Here is a 20170-nt window from a genome sequence, read left to right as displayed (position 1 = left end):
CCCATGACAGCTTCCAAACTTTTCACCACTTTACTAGAGAATAACTAGAAGAGTCTTTGTATTTTTTTTAATCTGTCATAGCCATAGATGTCTCTAGAAAAGGAGGGGTGAATTAGATGAAGGAGCGTGTTAACCTGAGTCAGAGTGAATGCACTGATCTGCACCTGTGGCTTTTTGCAGCTTGTGATGGCTTTCAGTGCACTGCAAACAGACAAGGTCATTGTCTTCAATTTCCGGGATGTGGTGTGAAAATGCATTAGCAGGGCTATAGGCCCGAGGTAATAGACCTTGCTCCAAAGCAATGCTCCAAAACAATTAGGCTTGGCTAATGCCTTTATTTCCCCACCGATTTACTGCTGGCTTGCCATTGGCCTTTTCAGTTCAAATAACAGTATTTGTTCATTTCTATCTGAAGAAATTGTATCATGCATCTTCAGGGAGAATAAACTATTGCAAAGGTACCTAAAACCAGTCAGTACCTATTACATAGAATGGCGCCTTATACCCTAAGGATGAGAGGTACTTCTAGTATAAAACATGAGTGAGCATATATAACACATTTACAACAAGATATAAAAGCTTTTGGTAAACAGAGGATTTTAAAACCGGTTATATGCACAGACTCAGTTAATAAACTGAGCAGGATATTAAAACACTAAGGCAACCGGAAGCTCTTAAAATTTCAGTCTCAAATCCTTACTGCTCTATATTGCTGGAGCTAATGCTGCCACTGTCCAGATGTCGGTGAAAGAATTACATCCCCTTTCTTTCTCTCTAAGGAGAGTTTTCTTTTTGTTTGCAGAACAGGTAAAGCTGCATGAGGACTCATTGTTGATCCAGGATCAGAAGGTATTCCTTACACAGCAGTTTATTGAAAGACATGTAATAAAGTTGTCATGGATTATAAAAGCTTAGCGTTTCTCCTAAATTTGCATTAATGCATTCTCAAGGAACAACTTGCATGTGAAACAGTCAGTGATGCACAGAGTATTTGGCCAACCTCTTCGTGTTTTATCAAACCAGAGTTTGGATAGGAGTGAAATTTGAGGAGGTTCCAGTGCTCACAGCACTTTGCACTTTGCAGAAGCAGTCAGAAGGGGATTTTCCACCTTCTGTGCTGGTATTCCACATGACATCCAAATAAAGGTCAAGTCAACTGCATGAGAGTTTTTTTGTCCAGTTGCACTCCTTTGAATGCCATATTTAATTAATATAAGACCAGTGCCTGTACGCTTGTTTAAAGCACATTCTCCCCATTTGCTTTTGTACTGCATCTACAGCCTGTGACCCTGAGCAGAACACGAATTTTAGTTCATAAAATAATCTCTTAGTGCAATTTAGGTTATTATATCAAGTTGTGACAAAATAAGACACAAAAAGACAAATTATGTACAGTGAAGTAGAAGAAATATATGTAGGTAGAGTCCAGAAGGTGTGTCTGGCTAGGGAATATGGTGAATTGATTTCCTGAAAAGCATCATTTCTTAAGAGTTTATCAAGGTTTAATTCACAGCCAGGAGCTGGTAAATTTCTATCCAAAACATAAGTTGTAACTTCAAGTAGTATGTACTAGGGAAGGTAACCTAGTTGTGCTCATGAATTTTGAGGTCACTGGATTATGTACACTTGGATGTCACTAAGTGGTAAAAATATTATTATATTGTTGTTACAGTGCCTGTTTGTCAGTCTCTTTATTTATATGAGAATACATTCTAAAGACTCCATACATTTAGATGCATTTAGAGGCATCCATTTAGACATGCGGAAATTGAATACTTACTTTTGTCTTTTTTAAAGCATGTTAGGGTTTGTAGTGCTTACACATATGCTAAATTTAGTGAAACAGTCAAGCTGGCCTATGAAGACCTATGTTTCTTGGTAAATTCACTTAGTTACAAATTCTTTTGGGTTCCACTCCTTTCCCAGAATTCTGCATATGGGGAAAGATAGACATTAGGAGTTAGTTTTGTGTAACTTAGGAAAACGTTAGGTATGTAGATTGGTAGGATTATGCCTAAACTCAAATATGTGTATATAGAGAAAATATATGTCTAGATATGATTATTTCTTTTTTACTTTGTAGAAACTAGTTTTAAGAATACTTTTGTAATGATAAAAGGTTGTACTAGAACATGGAATTCTTTATCTTTTTCTATTCTTATGTCTCTGTTCCTCTTTTAAGAAGTATTAAAGACTTGAATATAGTTTTCTTCCCCATGTAAAAAATTGGTGAGACTTCTCCCTGAACTTAGTGCATCTTACAGCTATGTGCAAAAAGCTACATACCTGTCCTTGCTCATGTTCTCAAAATAATCTCTGTGTTCTGGTAATGAGCTTGTCAGAAACTTAACACTGGTGGCCTGAGGGATGCAACAGTAAAGGTCACAAAGCCTAAATCAATATGATTTTTTTAATGTAATGGGTTTTTTTGACCGCTTTCTATCCATGTATTTTATAAGTATTCAAAGTATAATATGTTTAACTAACTGAACTCAAATTTGATTGAAATATACAGACACAAAAAGCCACCATATTGTGAAGAAAACTATAATCTAGCTTTTATTTTCCCTAGAATTGATGCATACACAAAAACAATCAAAGTATAATACAACTTTTTAAATTATACATATCGGTATATATTTTGCATATACAGAAATTTACTCAGATTTTAAATGACTAACCATATCTTGGAAAGAAAGTTTCTTCATTCTTGTCACTCATTTTGAAATGAGTGACAAAATGTTAGAGTCTCCCCAGGAAAACAGACTATCAGTGTATGAATAAATCATGCCAGAACATTTTAATTTAGTCAGCTTTTTTTTTTTTTAATAATTTTACAGCAGAAGACTTTTCATTTTAATAATGTCAGGACTAGTCCTCTGAGCCTTGCAGTATCTATAGCTGTGTAACTGTCTCTGCTTCAGGCTTCTAAATCAGCACTGAACTGATCATATGAAATACTTTTCTGGATTTTTAAAATTTGGATATTTATTATAAAATGTTAGAAATTAATCTTTTTTTTCTTTGTAACAAAGTATTCTCAGTGATTTTTCCATAGAAAAAACTCAGAAATTTTCATATAGTTTTGTTGTTGGTGTTGTCGTTGTTGAATTAGTTGCAGTTTCTTTCCAGAGTTTTATCCTTGGACCTCTTGCTGTCTCTGAACGTTTGTCTTTGGGCTGGGCCCAAGAATTATGTCTTCCCCAAAACCACAGGCCTAAATTTGTTGACAAGTGAGCATATCATGGTCAGATACATGAAACTGGTAGACTGCCATTCAGTCCACCCACCCTCATGAAAAGGATATGCTGTATAGTTCTTTGCACATTATATTTGGCTTCAAACAAGAAAAATAAGAACAGACAAGAAAGCAAGAAAAACATCTTCAGTATATTTTTACAGAAGCTGTTCTAGAGGAGCAACTTAACAAGCTTATTTTTACTATCTATTTTATGTTTCAAAACCATAACTATATTGTCTTGGTTTGAAAGACAGGTATTTTGTTAAGGAAAGGCGAGAACCCCTTTCCTGAGATGCAGAGCGCAACCCCCTCCCTTCTAATTATTTTAGTTTCAAATCAGAGGCTTTCAGGCAGAAGATATGGGGATAGGAATAACAGTACTTTACTAATATATCTAACAAGGCAAACAGCAGAAACAACAACAGCTATAAAAATTGACAACAAAGCAGAACAGTATAGCTCAGTTCCAGTCCCTTTTGGCCAAGGCCCTCTCTCCCTGTGCTCAGTTACCGGTGCTGTGGGCAGGGCAGGGCCCGTGTAGCTGAAGGGGCTGGGTGATGGCGGCAGCGGCCCAGGGGTGAGAGGGATGGAGGAGGGACTCCCCCCTCACGGTGTCGGTCGTGGTGCTCAGCAGAGTGCCCGGAGGTAGTAGGATGAAGTGGGAGAGGAGCAGAGCGGTGTTGGACGGCAGGGAACGTGGCTCTCAGCACTGGGATGGCAGGGAAGATACCAGATCGGAGCACGGGGCGTCCTCCTCTCACTCCACAAGCCAAGCGAGAGAGTGAGAGAGAGAGAGCCCAGGCCCCTGTCCCATCTTTCCTTTTCCAGTCTCCCCCTATCCCCCCCCACCCCTGCGAGAGAAATCTACTAGGTGTAGCCACAAATACTTAGCATAGCAATGAGAAAAATTCCACAGAAAGAAAAGAGAACAATTCAACCCCCAACATATATCCAAATTATACCCTAGAAATTTTGCCAGTTGGGGTGATAATCATGTGCTCGATGCATTTTTTATCTTTCATGACATTTTCTTATACAACCAATTTTGCTCTGTTTCTGTAGTAGATTTTTGGTGCTAGATATATCTTCTAAATTATATTTTGTAAGACACCATAATGGGAAACTTATGATTGTCATGGAGCTTTGATGAAAATTTGATTTTATTTATTTGTTTTTATTTATCACAGATGGAAGTAAGCATCTTTTAAGATGCACGTTCTTGCTGGTGTATTCTTCATTTATATTATCTTCAAGAAAATTAATTGTATATTTGTAAATGGGATGATATTTTAAAAAAGAAATAACAAATAACTTCATCAGAGCAGTATTACTAAGATTCTGGACTCCCTAACACCTTGGTTTTTGTGAAACAGTAGGATTTTAGCTATTGTTGATTGCTACTCCAGAAGTCTTCTGTTTCAGATCACCTGCCTTTGCTTCCTCCTCTATGTTTCAGTAGTAAAAGAATGGTTGCTGAAACTTGTATTTGAGAAGGCATAAGGTATAAACTTCAAAATTATTGGATTCTCTGCAGCAGCTTCAACAAGTTCATATTTCATGGGTTTTATTCAAATGCCATCAAACCAAAGATGCTTTAGCCTCTTTCATTTTATCTGGGCACTCATTCTTCAGTGCCTTAATACAGAATCCCATGTTTAAGTAATGCATGCCAACAGTTATGTTTTCAACCATTTCTCCAGAATTCTACAATACTTTCAACTAAGTTATTGATGCATTACTAAAGAGAATGGTCAAGAAGTCACATATATCAGAAGGTAAAAATGGATGTCTAGAAATTTATTTACAAGTATATGCAATGTAAGAGCAATGTTAAAGATCCATGTTCAGATCTTGTATTTTTTCCTCACCTTCTTTTTTTTAAACTCTTACAGACTTCTTGTGGGGGGCAGGATGTACTTAGATTTTTAATCTTTGAAAGATCAAGAACATGAAGAAAATCCTTCTATTATTTGCAGAGTTTTTCTGAATTTTCTGACCTGAAATTAAGTGAAGCAACCTGAAATTATAAGCCTACTCAATTTTACTGTCCTCTAACTGCATTCCTTACAGCCTGATCCAAATCTTAGGTGAATAACAATGCATGTAGCCTGGTTTCATATACTGTAATTACAATACTGGAAGTAAATTAAATTTTGTACAGGCAATGGAAATTGTTAAAGACATTGTTTCATATATGGATATTTTAAAATATTAGGCCTTTGTGTCTCATAAATTTCTATAGCTTTATCTCGGTAGACTGGCTTATCATGTCAAAAATACCAATATAGCTTTAGGTAGGTGCCCTTTGAAAATAATTAATTGTTTTTTCATCCAGAGTGAACCCAGCAGCTGCTTACACTGAGCTATCTACTCCCACACATTGCCTGTGTAGTCAGGGAGGCTATCCCCAGAGCTCAGTGGTTCCCACTCAGTAAGTCAGACCTTGCTGATGAGGTAGAAGGTCCCTATTACACGTAAAGTGCAGGCCATACTTTCACCTGATGTTGCTAGAGCTCCTGTGACTAGTCAGGAATGGAATATTACTGGTTTTCCAGGAAAACCTCAGCTTTTAAGAGGTGGGAAACTATGCTATAGATAGTAAAGTCTTTATCTATAACAAATTTAATTATATATCTAGATGTGTCATGTAAGTCTTCATTGAGAATGGGATCTTTGTTTCTGTCTTAATTTCTTAAGAATGCCACTTCACAGGACATATAACTGCTAAATACCAGGTTTTAATCTTTGTGATAGACTGGGTACTTCCAGTTTAGGCTTCATGGTTTAACTCACCAGGTTTTGTTTTTGTCTAAAGGCAGCTCTACTTAACAAAAAGATATTTCTTTTTGATTTACCACTCTTTTGTTTCAAAGGGCTTTTCTATCAGGAATTCCATCCCTACTGTCTATTTTATATAGTTTCTGAGCCACTCTACCATAATATGAGCCATCAGTTCCTGCCTGTTGTTGAAGGTTACAGGTGAAAATGAACAGTGTATGAGAAAGGAGAAGTGTCAGTGTTACATCTTTTTGATTCATCAGTATAAATTTATCTTGTATTATAAAGCTGTGTTTGGCAGAACAGCAGAGCATAATCACTAAGGAACTGATTTACTAAAAGTTAATAATTTGAGAGGTCTAGTCATCCTTGGAGGATTCCTAATGAATGTGTGTGGGAGTTGTATTTTCCTTATGTTTTACAGTTTCTAATGTATTATTGTAAGAGGAATTCCTCAAGAAAGCCATCATTTTGGAGTTTCTAGGTATCAGGAAGAATATATATTGGTAACAATTCCGTGCTTTCCTCTGTATTCCCTTTGTTTGAGACCTTTAAAAAAGTCATGGCTGCTTTCAAGGCTCCAGAGTCAGCTTTTCTTCCATTTGACCTGGACCTATAAATTAATCATTTGCATAATGTATTTTTTCATTCACATATAAGATTGATTTATAAAAATTCCAGTGTCTTGCATGGTTGCTGAGCTCTGGTAATTTAATCTCCACTTCTGCCTTCACCTTTTATTTCCATAACACTTGCTGCTGCTTTTTCTTCAACTTCATCCTCACTTCCTTTCTCATCCTGGGAATTTCTCCATTAAGTTTGAACTCTCCTGTTCACCATAAAGAGACTAGTTCTATGGTTGAACAGTCCTTCAGCACCAAGAGATCTTTTTAACCTTCCTCCACCTCCTTTTGAAACACCTTTTACACTTATTTTCCCCCAGAATAATTTTAATAATTGTTTTCATATCATCATATCTTCCTTGGTCAAATGACCAATTGGAAAAAATACATTTACATCACAACATGATGTTACCTTGAGGAGCAGAGCAAGGCAGTAAAAGCACCTCTGAAGCCAGAATATACCTAAGCTAATTGTTGGCTTAGAGGTCCCTATATATTTTAATTACTTGTCCTACTATTATCCTACAGTGCTTTAATTTTAAATGAAAGATAATAGCTGCCTTATCTCTAAGGAAACTGGTCTTGATTTTATTAACTTACAGGACAGAAGAATAATTGGCACATATCATTGTCCAGAAATGTATTCAACAAAGGTATCTTTCATTGTTTTCTAATGTTTTTATCCACAGAGGTGTAAAATTCAGGTCTTGACCAGTTATGGTCATTAAAGATCCCATGGCACTTTTTTATAGCGTGGTCATTTCAACACCAAGCACCTGGCCAAATATCAATTTATGTAACTGTTGTGCTTACCCAACATTCCCCACCACCACTCACCCACCACATAGTTTCAATTGGCTACAACATTCTCCATTTTGTCAATTAAAATAAAGTGTGTTCTGCACTGTCAGTCACCACATTTCACCTCAGAGGTGGTTGTGCTTCACTGGGATGTGAAGTGGTTCTTGTTTCCGATGCTTGTAAAGCGCTTTGGGATCCTTTTGAATGGGTAGTGCAGTGTACAATAAATGTAGTTCACTGTCATTCTATCTCAGGCATCATTTTGTTACGAAAATATGTTTCAGTTAGAGTTGGGCGAATCTACTTAGTGGAAAAAGCATTCCAAGCTCTCTCTACCTTCCTTCCTTCCTTCCTTCCTTCCTTCCTTCCTTCCTTCCTTCCTTCCTTCCTTCCTTCCTTCCTTCCTGGAATCCTGGAATCCTGGAATCCTGGAATCCTGGAATCCTGGAATCCTTCCTGGAATCCTTCCTGGAATCCTTCCTGGAATCCTTCCTGGAATCCTTCCTTCCTTCCTGGAATCCTTCCTTCCTTCCTTCCTGGAATCCTTCCTGGAATCCTTCCTTCCTGGAATCCTTCCTTCCTGGAATCCTTCCTTCCTTCCTGGAATCCTTCCTTCCTTCCTGGAATCCTTCCTTCCTTCCTGGAATCCTTCCTGGAATCCTTCCTTCCTTCCTGGAATCCTTCCTTCCTTCCTGGAATCCTTCCTTCCTTCCTGGAATCCTTCCTTCCTGGAATCCTTCCTTCCTGGAATCCTTCCTTCCTTCCTTCCTGGAATCCTTCCTTCCTTCCTGGAATCCTTCCTTCCTTCCTGGAATCCTTCCTGGAATCCTTCCTGGAATCCTTCCTGGAATCCTTCCTTCCTGGAATCCTTCCTGGAATCCTTCCTTCCTGGAATCCTTCCTGGAATCCTTCCTGGAATCCTTCCTTCCTTCCTGGAATCCTTCCTTCCTTCCTGGAATCCTTCCTTCCTTCCTGGAATCCTTCCTTCCTGGAATCCTTCCTTCCTTCCTGGAATCCTTCCTTCCTGGAATCCTTCCTGGAATCCTTCCTTCCTGGAATCCTTCCTTCCTGGAATCCTTCCTTCCTTCCTGGAATCCTTCCTGGAATCCTTCCTGGAATCCTTCCTTCCTGGAATCCTTCCTTCCTGGAATCCTTCCTTCCTGGAATCCTTCCTTCCTTCCTGGAATCCTTCCTTCCTGGAATCCTTCCTTCCTTCCTTCCTGGAATCCTTCCTTCCTTCCTTCCTGGAATCCTTCCTTCCTTCCTGGAATCCTTCCTTCCTTCCTGGAATCCTTCCTTCCTGGAATCCTTCCTTCCTGGAATCCTTCCGTCCTGGAATCCTTCCTTCCTGGAATCCTTCCTTCCTGGAATCCTTCCTGGAATCCTTCCTGGAATCCTTCCTTCCTTCCTGGAATCCTTCCTTCCTGGAATCCTTCCTTCCTGGAATCCTTCCTTCCTGGAATCCTTCCTGGAATCCTTCCTTCCTTCCTGGAATCCTTCCTTCCTTCCTGGAATCCTTCCTGGAATCCTTCCTTCCTTCCTGGAATCCTTCCTTCCTTCCTGGAATCCTTCCTTCCTGGAATCCTTCCTTCCTGGAATCCTTCCTGGAATCCTTCCTTGCTTCCTGGAATCCTTCCTGGAATCCTTCCTTCCTGGAATCCTTCCTTCCTGGAATCCTTCCTTCCTTCCTGGAATCCTTCCTTCCTTCCTGGAATCCTTCCTTCCTTCCTGGAATCCTTCCTTCCTGGAATTCTTCCTGGAATCCTTCCTTCCTTCCTTCCTGGAATCCTTCCTGGAATCCTTCCTGGAATCCTTCCTGGAATCCTTCCTGGAATCCTTCCTTCCTGGAATCCTTCCTTCCTTCCTGGAATCCTTCCTTCCTTCCTTCCTTCCTGGAATCCTTCCTTCCTTCCTGGAATCCTTCCTTCCTTCCTGGAATCCTTCCTTCCTGGAATCCTTCCTGGAATCCTTCCTTCCTGGAATCCTTCCTTCCTGGAATCCTTCCTTCCTTCCTGGAATCCTTCCTTCCTGGAATCCTTCCTTCCTTCCTGGAATCCTTCCTTCCTTCCTGGAATCCTTCCTTCCTGGAATCCTTCCTTCCTGGAATCCTTCCTTCCTGGAATCCTTCCTGGAATCCTTCCTGGAATCCTTCCTTCCTTCCTTCCTGGAATCCTTCCTTCCTTCCTGGAATCCTTCCTTCCTTCCTGAAATCCTTCCTTCCTTCCTGGAATCCTTCCTTCCTGGAATCCTTCCTTCCTGGAATCCTTCCTGGAATCCTTCCTGGAATCCTTCCTTCCTTCCTGGAATCCTTCCTTGAATCCTTCCTTCCTTCCTTCCTTCCTGGAATCCTTCCTTCCTGGAATCCTTCCTTCCTGGAATCCTTCCTGGAATCCTTCCTGGAATCCTTCCTGGAATCCTTCCTTCCTTCCTGGAATCCTTCCTTCCTGGAATCCTTCCTTCCTGGAATCCTTCCTTCCTGGAATCCTTCCTTCCTGGAATCCTTCCTGGAATCCTTCCTGGAATCCTTCCTGGAATCCTTCCTTCCTTCCTGGAATCCTTCCTTCCTTCCTGGAATCCTTCCTTCCTTCCTGGAATCCTTCCTTCCTGGAATCCTTCCTTCCTGGAATCCTTCCTTCCTGGAATCCTTCCTTCCTTCCTGGAATCCTTCCTTCCTTCCTGGAATCCTTCCTTCCTTCTTTCCTGGAATCCTTCCTGGAATCCTTCCTGGAATCCTTCCTGGAATCCTTCCTTCCTTCCTTCCTGGAATCCTTCCTGGAATCCTTCCTGGAATCCTTCCTTCCTTCCTGGAATCCTTCCTTCCTGGAATCCTTCCTTCCTGGAATCCTTCCTGGAATCCTTCCTGGAATCCTTCCTTCCTTCCTGGAATCCTTCCTTCCTGGAATCCTTCCTTCCTTCCTGGAATCCTTCCTGGAATCCTTCCTGGAATCCTTCCTGGAATCCTTCCTGGAATCCTTCCTTCCTGGAATCCTTCCTTCCTGGAATCCTTCCTTCCTTCCTGGAATCCTTCCTTCCTTCCTGGAATCCTTCCTTCCTGGAATCCTTCCTTCCTGGAATCCTTCCTTCCTGGAATCCTTCCTGGAATCCTTCCTGGAATCCTTCCTTCCTGGAATCCTTCCTTCCTGGAATCCTTCCTTCCTTCCTGGAATCCTTCCTTCCTTCCTGGAATCCTTCCTTCCTGGAATCCTTCCTTCCTGGAATCCTTCCTTCCTGGAATCCTTCCTGGAATCCTTCCTTCCTGGAATCCTTCCTTCCTTCCTGGAATCCTTCCTTCCTGGAATCCTTCCTGGAATCCTTCCTTCCTGGAATCCTTCCTGGAATCCTTCCTTCCTGGAATCCTTCCTTCCTTCCTGGAATCCTTCCTTCCTTCCTGGAATCCTTCCTTCCTGGAATCCTTCCTGGAATCCTTCCTTCCTTCCTGGAATCCTTCCTTCCTTCCTTCCTGTCAATTCATTATTCCAGATGCAAGAGAGTCAAATTAGTACTCAAGAAACAACTGAACTTTGTGGTGTTTACCTGGGTATTGTAACACTTGAAGGTTCGCCCACCACTAATATTTATTGTATTTTGCATTATTTCTTCTGAAAAAAGTCTTGGAATGTTTAAAAATGTGCTTCAACTCTGATATGAGTGTGATATGTAGAGAAGATGTCATTTTTCCATAGAAGATAGTTTAGAATATTGCTTGATGTTTTTTCTGCCCAGCCTCACTAATCTTACTAACTGCTTCCAAGATTATCAGACATCTGCAGCATTTTTCTGCATTAAGGAAAAAAGTTGACTGGAGTGATACCATGTCACTGAAACATGCCTGTGTTTAACTCTAGCAGACTAATACAGTCTTTTTGCATGTGTGTTGCATAGAATGTATGCAAATATGTAAAGTGAACTCAAATCTCTAGTATCATTGCAGATCAAAAGGATAAAATATTTTAAGTAAATTCATCCTAAGAAGATTTAAGATGTGAAAAAATTGTTGGCACTAAAATCTTTCCAAAAATAGTATCCTAGAATGCACAATATTAAGGTGAAAAATTACCCAGCCTCTGGGCTAAGGGGTAAACTCATTACATTATTGGATGTTATATCAAACTTCCCCTGATGTCACTGGAACTAAAACTTATTTTCTTGAGGTTATGTGAAAATATAGAAAATGTAATTTCCAAATGACTTTGCACCCCTCATGTAGAAAAAATTTACCTCTTGTGATTTTAGACACTTTGGGATCAATGAATGCCATGTGCTGGTAGTTAATTGCTTTATTTTTAGGACCTTGAGAGTCTTAGGATTGGTCTGAAATCTAATAATAAAAAATGAATCCCCTTTTGTTTTACCCCAAAAATCACAAAATAATTTTCCAAATAAATACACTCATTAGAAAATAATATTTGAAATCCATCTTGAGAAGTTTCATAGATCTATTTGAAAGCTTTTGCAGATATATGCTCTTGTTGGAATTACAATAGCAGAATACTACTTTTACCTTAGTTTTGTCTGATGCAGATGATAACTGATTTGATGGCCTTCATGGATAGAAGCAGTGTTCCTTCACTATGCTCAATATCATGCTAGAGTTCTTAAAGGAGTTTTTCTTGAGTTCCAGCCCAACTTTCCCATTTTTCCAGTGCTTTTCAAGTAAAGATTGATTTCATGTGGCTTTGATGAAAAAGAAACAAATATGAAAGATTTTGTCTGTTTCACGTTGAGTTATGACATTTGATTTATAACTAAAGTATGAAACTAGAGGGGTGCAAACTCACAGATTGGGGGGGAAAAAGTGAAAGAGAGGGAAATCTGTCATCTCAGCAACACTAGCTTTTGTGCATCACTTCTACATATGTAATCACTCAAATGACAGTGTTTCAGTAGGTCCAAAGTACCTTTCTGAGTGTCTGACTTCTCAGTTCATAACACTGTGCAGGGGGTGCTACTAAAATGCAACTAGTTTAAACCCAGTTCTCTCATCTTGCCATGGTAAATATTACGTCGAGGGTTTAATAATGGCAAGTACAGTCTGCACTGGGCAGTGCAGTGCTGCTGATAGCTAGTTTCTACATATTAAGGAATATACTAATACCCTGTTATTGTTTAGAAATCCACAAAAGTCAGTTTTTGCACTTCGAGTAATAATCATAGAATATATTCTGTATATGATAAATTAATAACGTGGCTGAGTTATTCTTAAAAGAGCTCTGGGACAGTTTTTCCTCTTATTTGGCCCGGAGTATATCTGAACTACCATCACTAATTGTGTAATTAATTAGTTTCTCATTAGCTATTATTGTTTTTAAGTACTTTTAGTTAATTGTAATCTGTTATCACACAATTCAAAATACATGCTTAGAGGGAAGGCTGAGAAGAATTAGAACTTCCTAAATAACTTTTATTTGTTTTCTATTAATGGATTCTTTTTAAAATCTCCTACCACATTCCAGATCTTCTTCAGATTGCCTAAGAGCAGAATTTAGTTCCTTATCTTTGAAATCCTCTTGATTATCTAAGGGGTTTCTCTATGATATTGCTTTAATATTTTTTTCACTGAATTGCCTTTAAAGAATGTAGAGTAGCTAAATATACCCATTGAAACAACTGTTCAATGCACATTTGATGTGATTACATTCTGCATATCTTTCTCCTTGCTTGAAATTGCAGATCTCTGCTATTACAGCAGCATGCTATTGCAGCATGCATTGTATTTATGAAATTTATTAGTACTGGGGCATGGAGTTTCCACATAGCTATAGTTAGACTATGCCATTGCCTTTCCCCAAGTAACCATCACTCCTGTTTGGACCTAAAATGTGCATTCTCTTGTGCAGTGCTCTGTACCTCATTCATAGAGGCAGAGAGATCTCACGATTAATGAAAGTTCATGTCAGAGCCAAAGCTTTAATTTGAAAGAAGAAAAACCAAAACAAAGCAGATCCTTTTTCATTCAATTTCCTTCCAAAACCTCTGAAAAGTTTAATATTTGCCCCAGATATCCTACTTGGTGGCAGAATTTTATTTTCAGGACCTGAACGTGTTCTCTGTTTCCAGTTTGTGCTTTCAAGTTCAAGTTTGTGCTTGCTGAACATCAGGTCTAGGGAATACCATTTATTGCATTATACTATATTGGCCTTATTTCTCCTTGAGGTCACAAATAAATGATAATAAATATAATCACAGCTATGCTTAGAGTCTTTTACAATAAATTAGTAATATTAGATATGGCCCTTATCAGCATGGTTTCAGTTTGCAACTGACTGGAGTCCCTTTCTCTCCTGCTAAATCTGCTTTCTTATTTTTTACAGATGGATCCACATGAAAATATTTTGTTGAGCACACTTGAAATTAAAAATGAGATGGCTGCCTCTGAGGCTGTGATGGGGCTTGGGGACCCTAGGAGCACAATGCTGGCCTATGACACTTCGAGTATCCAGTACCGGAAAGCTGGTTTGCCTAGACACAGCTTCGGCCGCAATGCCCTGGAGCGACATGTGGCACAGAAGAAAAGCAGGCTACGGAGACGTGCGTCCCAACTGAAAATCACCATCCCTGACTTGACTGATGTAAATGCCATAGATCGATGGTCTCGCATATTTTTTCCTGTTGTTTTTTCCTTCTTCAATATTGTCTATTGGCTTTATTATGTGAACTAAGAAACAAAGCCACACAGGAAACAAGAACTGGATTTCTCTTCAAATCGGTTGTACAGCCAAAAGTGGGACTTGGAAAAATTCTATTCAGGACAAAAGTTATTTTAAAACACCTTAGTTGCTGGCCCACTCTCTGGTCTGTTTTTATAATGTTTTGGTTGTATCTGCTAAACCGTATGTATGTTAAGTTGCAGTATGGACATATCCCCTTATCAAAATATAAGTACATTTAAGTGTAAAGGCAAATAGGGTTTTGAAAATCACTTCTGTCTCATTGTCCTTCAATCTTTTTTCTTTTTTTTTTCTTTTTTCTTTTTCTTTTTTTTTAATGGCCATTTGAGTTTAGTGGTACAAATTATAGAGCAACATTTGAGAAACAAGTTTTAATTTCAACAGCAGTACATGCCATTCTAGGGAAAGTGACATGCATATACACTTGAGAGTATACTGAGTTATCATGCTTATGAAGCACATACACTTTACTTTTTAAATGTGTAAACTTGAAAACAAGTAGTGCCTATCATCTTTCCAAGATGATGATGGTCAGAGGCTTCCCAATCATATTCAGGTATTTCCTTTTATTTATGTACAGAACTGAACCTTTGACTGATAATATTGGGGTTGGGTGTTTGCACAGAAGCTGAAACAAGAAGCACTAGTTTGTATTTTAGAATCACAGTGACTGTGTTTGGGATGAATAGAGGAATGTAGGGATCGTATTAAAATGCATCAGGACTGAATGGATAGATGCTGCTGGGTTGTGTTGAGGAAAAGGAATATGTCTAAAGTGCCAAAATTGATTGCCTAAATAGTAATCTGTAGGTGGCTGACAGAAACCAGTGGTGCCCTGTCTTTCTCTAGGGCAGGGAGAGTGAGAGAGCAATTACGAAGTGCAGGGGCAAGGAGACAGGAGGCTACATATACATAAAAGTGTGTGTGTGTGTATATATATATGTAAATACACGGTACAGATGAATGTTGTCAGTTGTACACAGCTTAGTTCTGAAAGAGTCATGTGGAGTTGTATGATTTCTTCCAAGTTTTCATCTTTCCAGCATCATGCTTCCTGCTGTTTGTTAAAGGTTCTGTACCTCTTTCAGCAGTTGTGATCTGAGCATACATATTTCTGTACAAGAGATAGTAACAGAGTTTTTGTTTTCTCAGCCTGGATTAGGCAATACCATTTCACTTTTTGTTTTCCATAATGCACTGCTCTAAAGGAAAGAAATTCGTAGCAATCACTTTAAGAGTTTAAGTACACTCGAATATTTTCAGCTTTAGGGTAATTTCCATTAAAAAACTAGAAAATTTATTTTTCATTGGGAAACTTCTTGAATTAAAAGGTTGAGTTTTTTCAGTCTGTTGATCTTTATTTTTACAGGCAAAATAGAATAGAAAAAAATAATTTAGACCAAAAAAAGTTTGTCACTTATTCCACTGTGGAACTTCTTTTGTAATGAAAACAGCAGTCACAAGAACTGTATAAAAAGTAAAAATTCTTGATGGCCTTTACTAGATCAGATCCCCAATATTGTTTGACATAATGTTTCAAGAAGAAAAAGCCACATCTGTTGCATCCATACTACCTCTCATTTATGTACAAATTTTTGAAAGAAACTAGAGAGTATAAATGTTTTTTCAGGGTACTAAAAAATTCTTTAGAATATTTTTCATAAAATATTTTTTTAAATTTTTTTTGTTCCTACTTTAAAAGAGTAATTTTCGTACAAGTTTATGTGGTTTTATTTTTGGTTCTCCTTCCCCCCCCCCCCCCCATTTGACAGTGAACAGCGTGAATAGGAGGAGAACAGTTCTGAGAACTAGTAGGCAAACATTCTGACTTTTTCTTTGAGCATTTCATATGCTTATTTCTGATTCAAATAAGAGAGGATATTTTCAGAGCCTGCAATGGGATTTGCAATGCACCCTACCTGCCAGGAAGTTGTGTACATTCACAAACTGCCTCCAGGCTCAGACTCTGCAATATGTGGAGATAGGTTTCCCTCATGTGATTAACTTTCCAAGTCAAAATTTTGCTCTTTGGTTCACAAACTTAATTTGTGACTTCATTTCATGCATAACGCAATAACCTTTGTAGATGCACTTGGGATTTCAGCTGATAGGTATGAGTCATGTTGGATTTTTTCCCCAATTTTAAGAAATGGAGCATATAAAAATTTAGTATTTCTCTTCAAAATCTGTTCTTTAAAAATTATATTAATTATCTTAAATGAAAGCAGTTTTATAGTATTCTTCTGTACAAGCTTTTCTTTCATTGCAGAAATTGGTGACAGCTCCTTTTACTGTTTCACAGAGGAAGAGTGTGACTGCAGGGAGTTCACAGCCTCTCTGTGGTTGATACACATTAAATATAAAACCTTACAGGGAATATGTTGACTCTCTGCATTGGTAACTGCTTCAGCTACGAAAACCACAGAGTTTGAATCCTGGAACTGCTCATTTACTTTTCTGAAGCTACAGTACAAGCCATAATACTCTCTGAGATTGCTATTCAGAGAGTGAAAGAAAATGTTTGGTTTCTGCTCAGGAGTCACTAGGAAAGATAAATTATCTGGGGGGAAGGAGCACTTTTGCTTTTACTATGTTCTTCTGGCTATTAATGTGATGTATAAAATTAGTAAAAGAGAAAGACTCTACCATTTTGTACTAAGGCTTAACACTGTGATATAAAAAGATGGTAGTGAGAAAGGTTGGTGAGGCACTGTCAAGGAAAGAGCATAACTTGAGCCCAAGGTAAGCACTTACTCCTGAGATACTTGAGTGAAAGTGGGAAATGATGCCAAAATACATGAGATACGGGGTTTGCAATGTGTGCTACCCTCCAAGTAAACTAGAATAAATTTGCTTTTACTTTAGAATTAACTGAAAATGAGTATTCTTGATATTTTTAATCATGTCAACTGTTGATTTCAATTAAAAAATAGCAAAGTTAATAATTTAGATAAAACTTGTAATATAATCATAGTTGCACATTTTATCATTCTATTAGACATAATAGCCAGCAATTAAGGTGTTTTTCATCTTTGTGAAATTAATGGGGGAATTATGACTATAACATGGCACAGTTTTAATGAAATCTTTAAGATCAATCTGTAAATATATACTGTACATGACTGCTAGTAAGTATGATACACATTTTCAGAACTGAAAATTCATGAAACATATTTCTGTGTTTGCATAAGGAATGTTATGTTTCTATCCTATTGCAGCTCAATGACTGGTAAGAAAGACTCAAGCAATGACATTGTGACCATTTCTTTTCTCATTCCCAGGAGAGGAAAACAGAGTCCTAGATAACAGCATGTAACTGAGTTCTTCAGAGAGTTCTTACATTCTAATAAAAAAACCCATAAAATCTGGAAGGAACAAAAGCACAATGCATAGAGAAAATGAGTGGTGGTCGTACACTTGGGGAAAATTTCCTATTTATTTCAGAAAAACATGCATTAAAATTAAACCTCAATTAATTTTCACTCTAATTGTTAGACTGTGTTCCAATCCTATAACACAGTGCTAAATGTAAGTGAACAGATGTGAAATATTTTCCAACTGTATGTGCATATGGACGTACCCCCCAATGTCTGTATGGACATATGTGTGTATATATACACATGCTGAGTATATATATATATATATATATATATGCACACACATTCACATGGTGTGTTAAAGGAATAAGCCAATAATAGTTTTGTTTCTACCATCAACCAGTGTATGAATATATTTTTGAGAAAAAAAAGATTAATGTATTTAGAAAAAAAGCAAACAACTTACTCTACAGGGTAGCTGGGCATTTCTATATCAGCAGATCATTGCTTATGATTCATATGGAGTATTGCACCGTTTGACATGATGATAGTACTGTACCTCCTTGCATCTGGAATTAGACTAGTCCTCACATTGCTTGCCTATTTCTTCTCTCTCTTTTTATAACAGCATTGTCCACTAGTAAGTTTTCAAAACCAACAAATTCCTTAGGGAACCAAGAAAAAAAAAAGGCAAAAATAGTAACTATTTCTAGAAAATAATCTAGGGTGAGATGGCCAGGGTGCAATACCATATCAGTAGTGATCAAAGCATTTTGCTATGTGTATATAAAACATACAATGTGAGCAACCATAACTTAAGCTGAACGTGTGTAAATACTATCAGATTTCTTAAACATTTTTAACTTCTAATTTGTACTTTATGGTAAGGCAAAAAGCTAATTCTACTTATGGTTTAGGTTAATGTGTTCTAAAATTATGTAAATAGTTAAATAAGCTGTAAATGAGCAGTTGATAGATACAGTATTTGTTTAGTGACTTTTTTTTTTACTAAGTACAATAATTACAGTGCTCTAGCAGAGTAATTTAAACACCCTTTTGCATAAACAGATTTGGATTCCAGATACAAAATAGTACAGAAAGTGCTATAGTGTAAAATAGCCACCGTGGCAATGTTTCTGCTGGTACAGATGATTCTTTTGTATGGTTAAAATATTCAGGCCACACACTCAGTACTCAGATTAGCCAAGACAAACAGGGCCTGGTTTTTACTTACCATAAAGCACCTTTATGTTGCTCCAGTGAGTGAAGAGGTGAAGGTGTCCAAGGGTAAGTGAGAATTCAGCTGTCAGCGATTTCATTACAGAAGCCTGCATATTGCATCTGTCTCTTTTGGAATTTAATAGTAGACTTATATTCTTTAAAAAAAAATGCAGAATGTTTGACTGTCATTAGATAGCATGATCCCCAAAGCCAAAGAATCTTCACTCTAGAAATTGTTTAAAAGGGAAATCTAAAAAAGCCACTGCTTAACACCAAAGGTAAAGTTTAGTAAAATGCACTAGGAACTTTGTCTAAATTTTTAAGAAGGAAAAGGATTGTTGTTGATCAAAAAGACTGCCCTATTCTACTTTGTAAAAATCCTAATAATTTAAAATCTATTACATAAAATTGAAATAGTTCATCTCTACAAGAATATGCAACACTACCATTTCATAAATATAAATTTATTTTCTTTGTAAATGCTTTCACAAAAAAATGAAATTTAAATGATGAAAAATCTCACCTCTACTTTCATACTAAGGGTTGTATTTTTTTAATGTTTTTCAGACATTAGGTCATCTATTCCAATTTGATACCATTTTGTGTGTTTTCACTGTTCCTGTCATTTGGCAGATACTCACCAGGCTGTATGGTTCGTGCTCTGTCCTGTTACTTTCAGTTGAAGACAAAAAGAACATTTGAAACATGATTAATTCTGACAAACTGCCTACGATTTGATTTCTATTCACGTTTTTATTGGCATGGGTGTTTAAATGGTTCTGTTAGTACTGTCTTTGCGCAGTTCTGAGTTATCTTTTACTTAGTACTATTTATTTCATAATGTAGTAATCATCAGCCTTACTAATAACCTTGTAGCCTTTCTTATATGCACATAATGCACATTTTCCAATGGCTAGAAAATGCAAAATACTAATGGATATCATTGCATCAGATCTTCATGTCTTTCTCAAAAGGACTGCTAACCTCTGGGATATATGAGGTAGTAAATTGATGATTGTAAATGAGTAGCACATAAGAGATATTTTCTTGAATTTAAATTATTGCAGCCAGTTTCAGCATGTAAATATATAATAATGTTGGCTAGTGTGTAATTCTTGAATTTGAAAATATAAATAAAGAAAACCTAAAATATGTACATGTAGTTGTGTCATGTTGGGCAGGCTTTTTCCTCAAAGCTGCAGTGAAGTGAGTAACTCTGAGTTTGGGTCAGAAAGGGATTCAGAAGTTGGATGTTGAGGCACCTGAAATGTAGGTGTAGGATGGGAAGGGGGAACCATACATGGTGTTAATTTCCCTGTGCAGCCCTTGGGGGACTTGAGTGTCTGAGGAGTATAAGCAATGTACAGAAGCCTGGTGCTGGTCAGTATAGAAATGCTGAGAGGAGGGGGAACAGCTGAAAAATCTCAGAAGTTCAGTAATTCCTCCTCAGAGTCAATTCTTTTGAATTTGTTACTGATGGTGAATTGCTGGTGTCCCCCTTACAGAAATATGGAAGGGTCT

The 20170-nt window shown here is 37.8% G+C and overlaps 1 protein-coding gene across 8 annotated transcripts in view; it reads left to right on the top strand.

Annotated features, from left to right (window-relative positions):
* GABRB2 (gamma-aminobutyric acid type A receptor subunit beta2) overlaps window positions 1-19805 on the top strand; it is a 179751-nt gene extending 159946 nt beyond the window's left edge. For 6 of the 8 annotated variants that reach the window (XM_088173812.1, XM_088173810.1, XM_088173811.1 and 3 more), the window contains 2 exons: window positions 7245-7295; window positions 13755-19805. In XM_088173812.1, coding sequence (XP_088029938.1) covers window positions 7245-7295; window positions 13755-14102 — 399 coding nt within the window. In that variant the 3' untranslated portion in view covers window positions 14103-19805. The remainder of the gene's footprint in view (window positions 1-7244; window positions 7296-13754) is intronic. The other 2 variants (XM_088173816.1, XM_088173815.1) reach the window with 1 other exon arrangement.
* Window positions 19806-20170: the final 365 nt, after the last annotated feature.

Source organism: Sturnus vulgaris, chromosome 15 (genome assembly GCF_052056855.1).
Source record: "Sturnus vulgaris isolate bStuVul1 chromosome 15, bStuVul1.hap1, whole genome shotgun sequence".
Classification (NCBI taxonomy): Eukaryota; Metazoa; Chordata; class Aves; order Passeriformes; family Sturnidae; genus Sturnus; species Sturnus vulgaris.
Note: the sequence above shows the minus strand (reverse complement) of the source record. Positions and strands in the feature narration are given on the sequence as shown.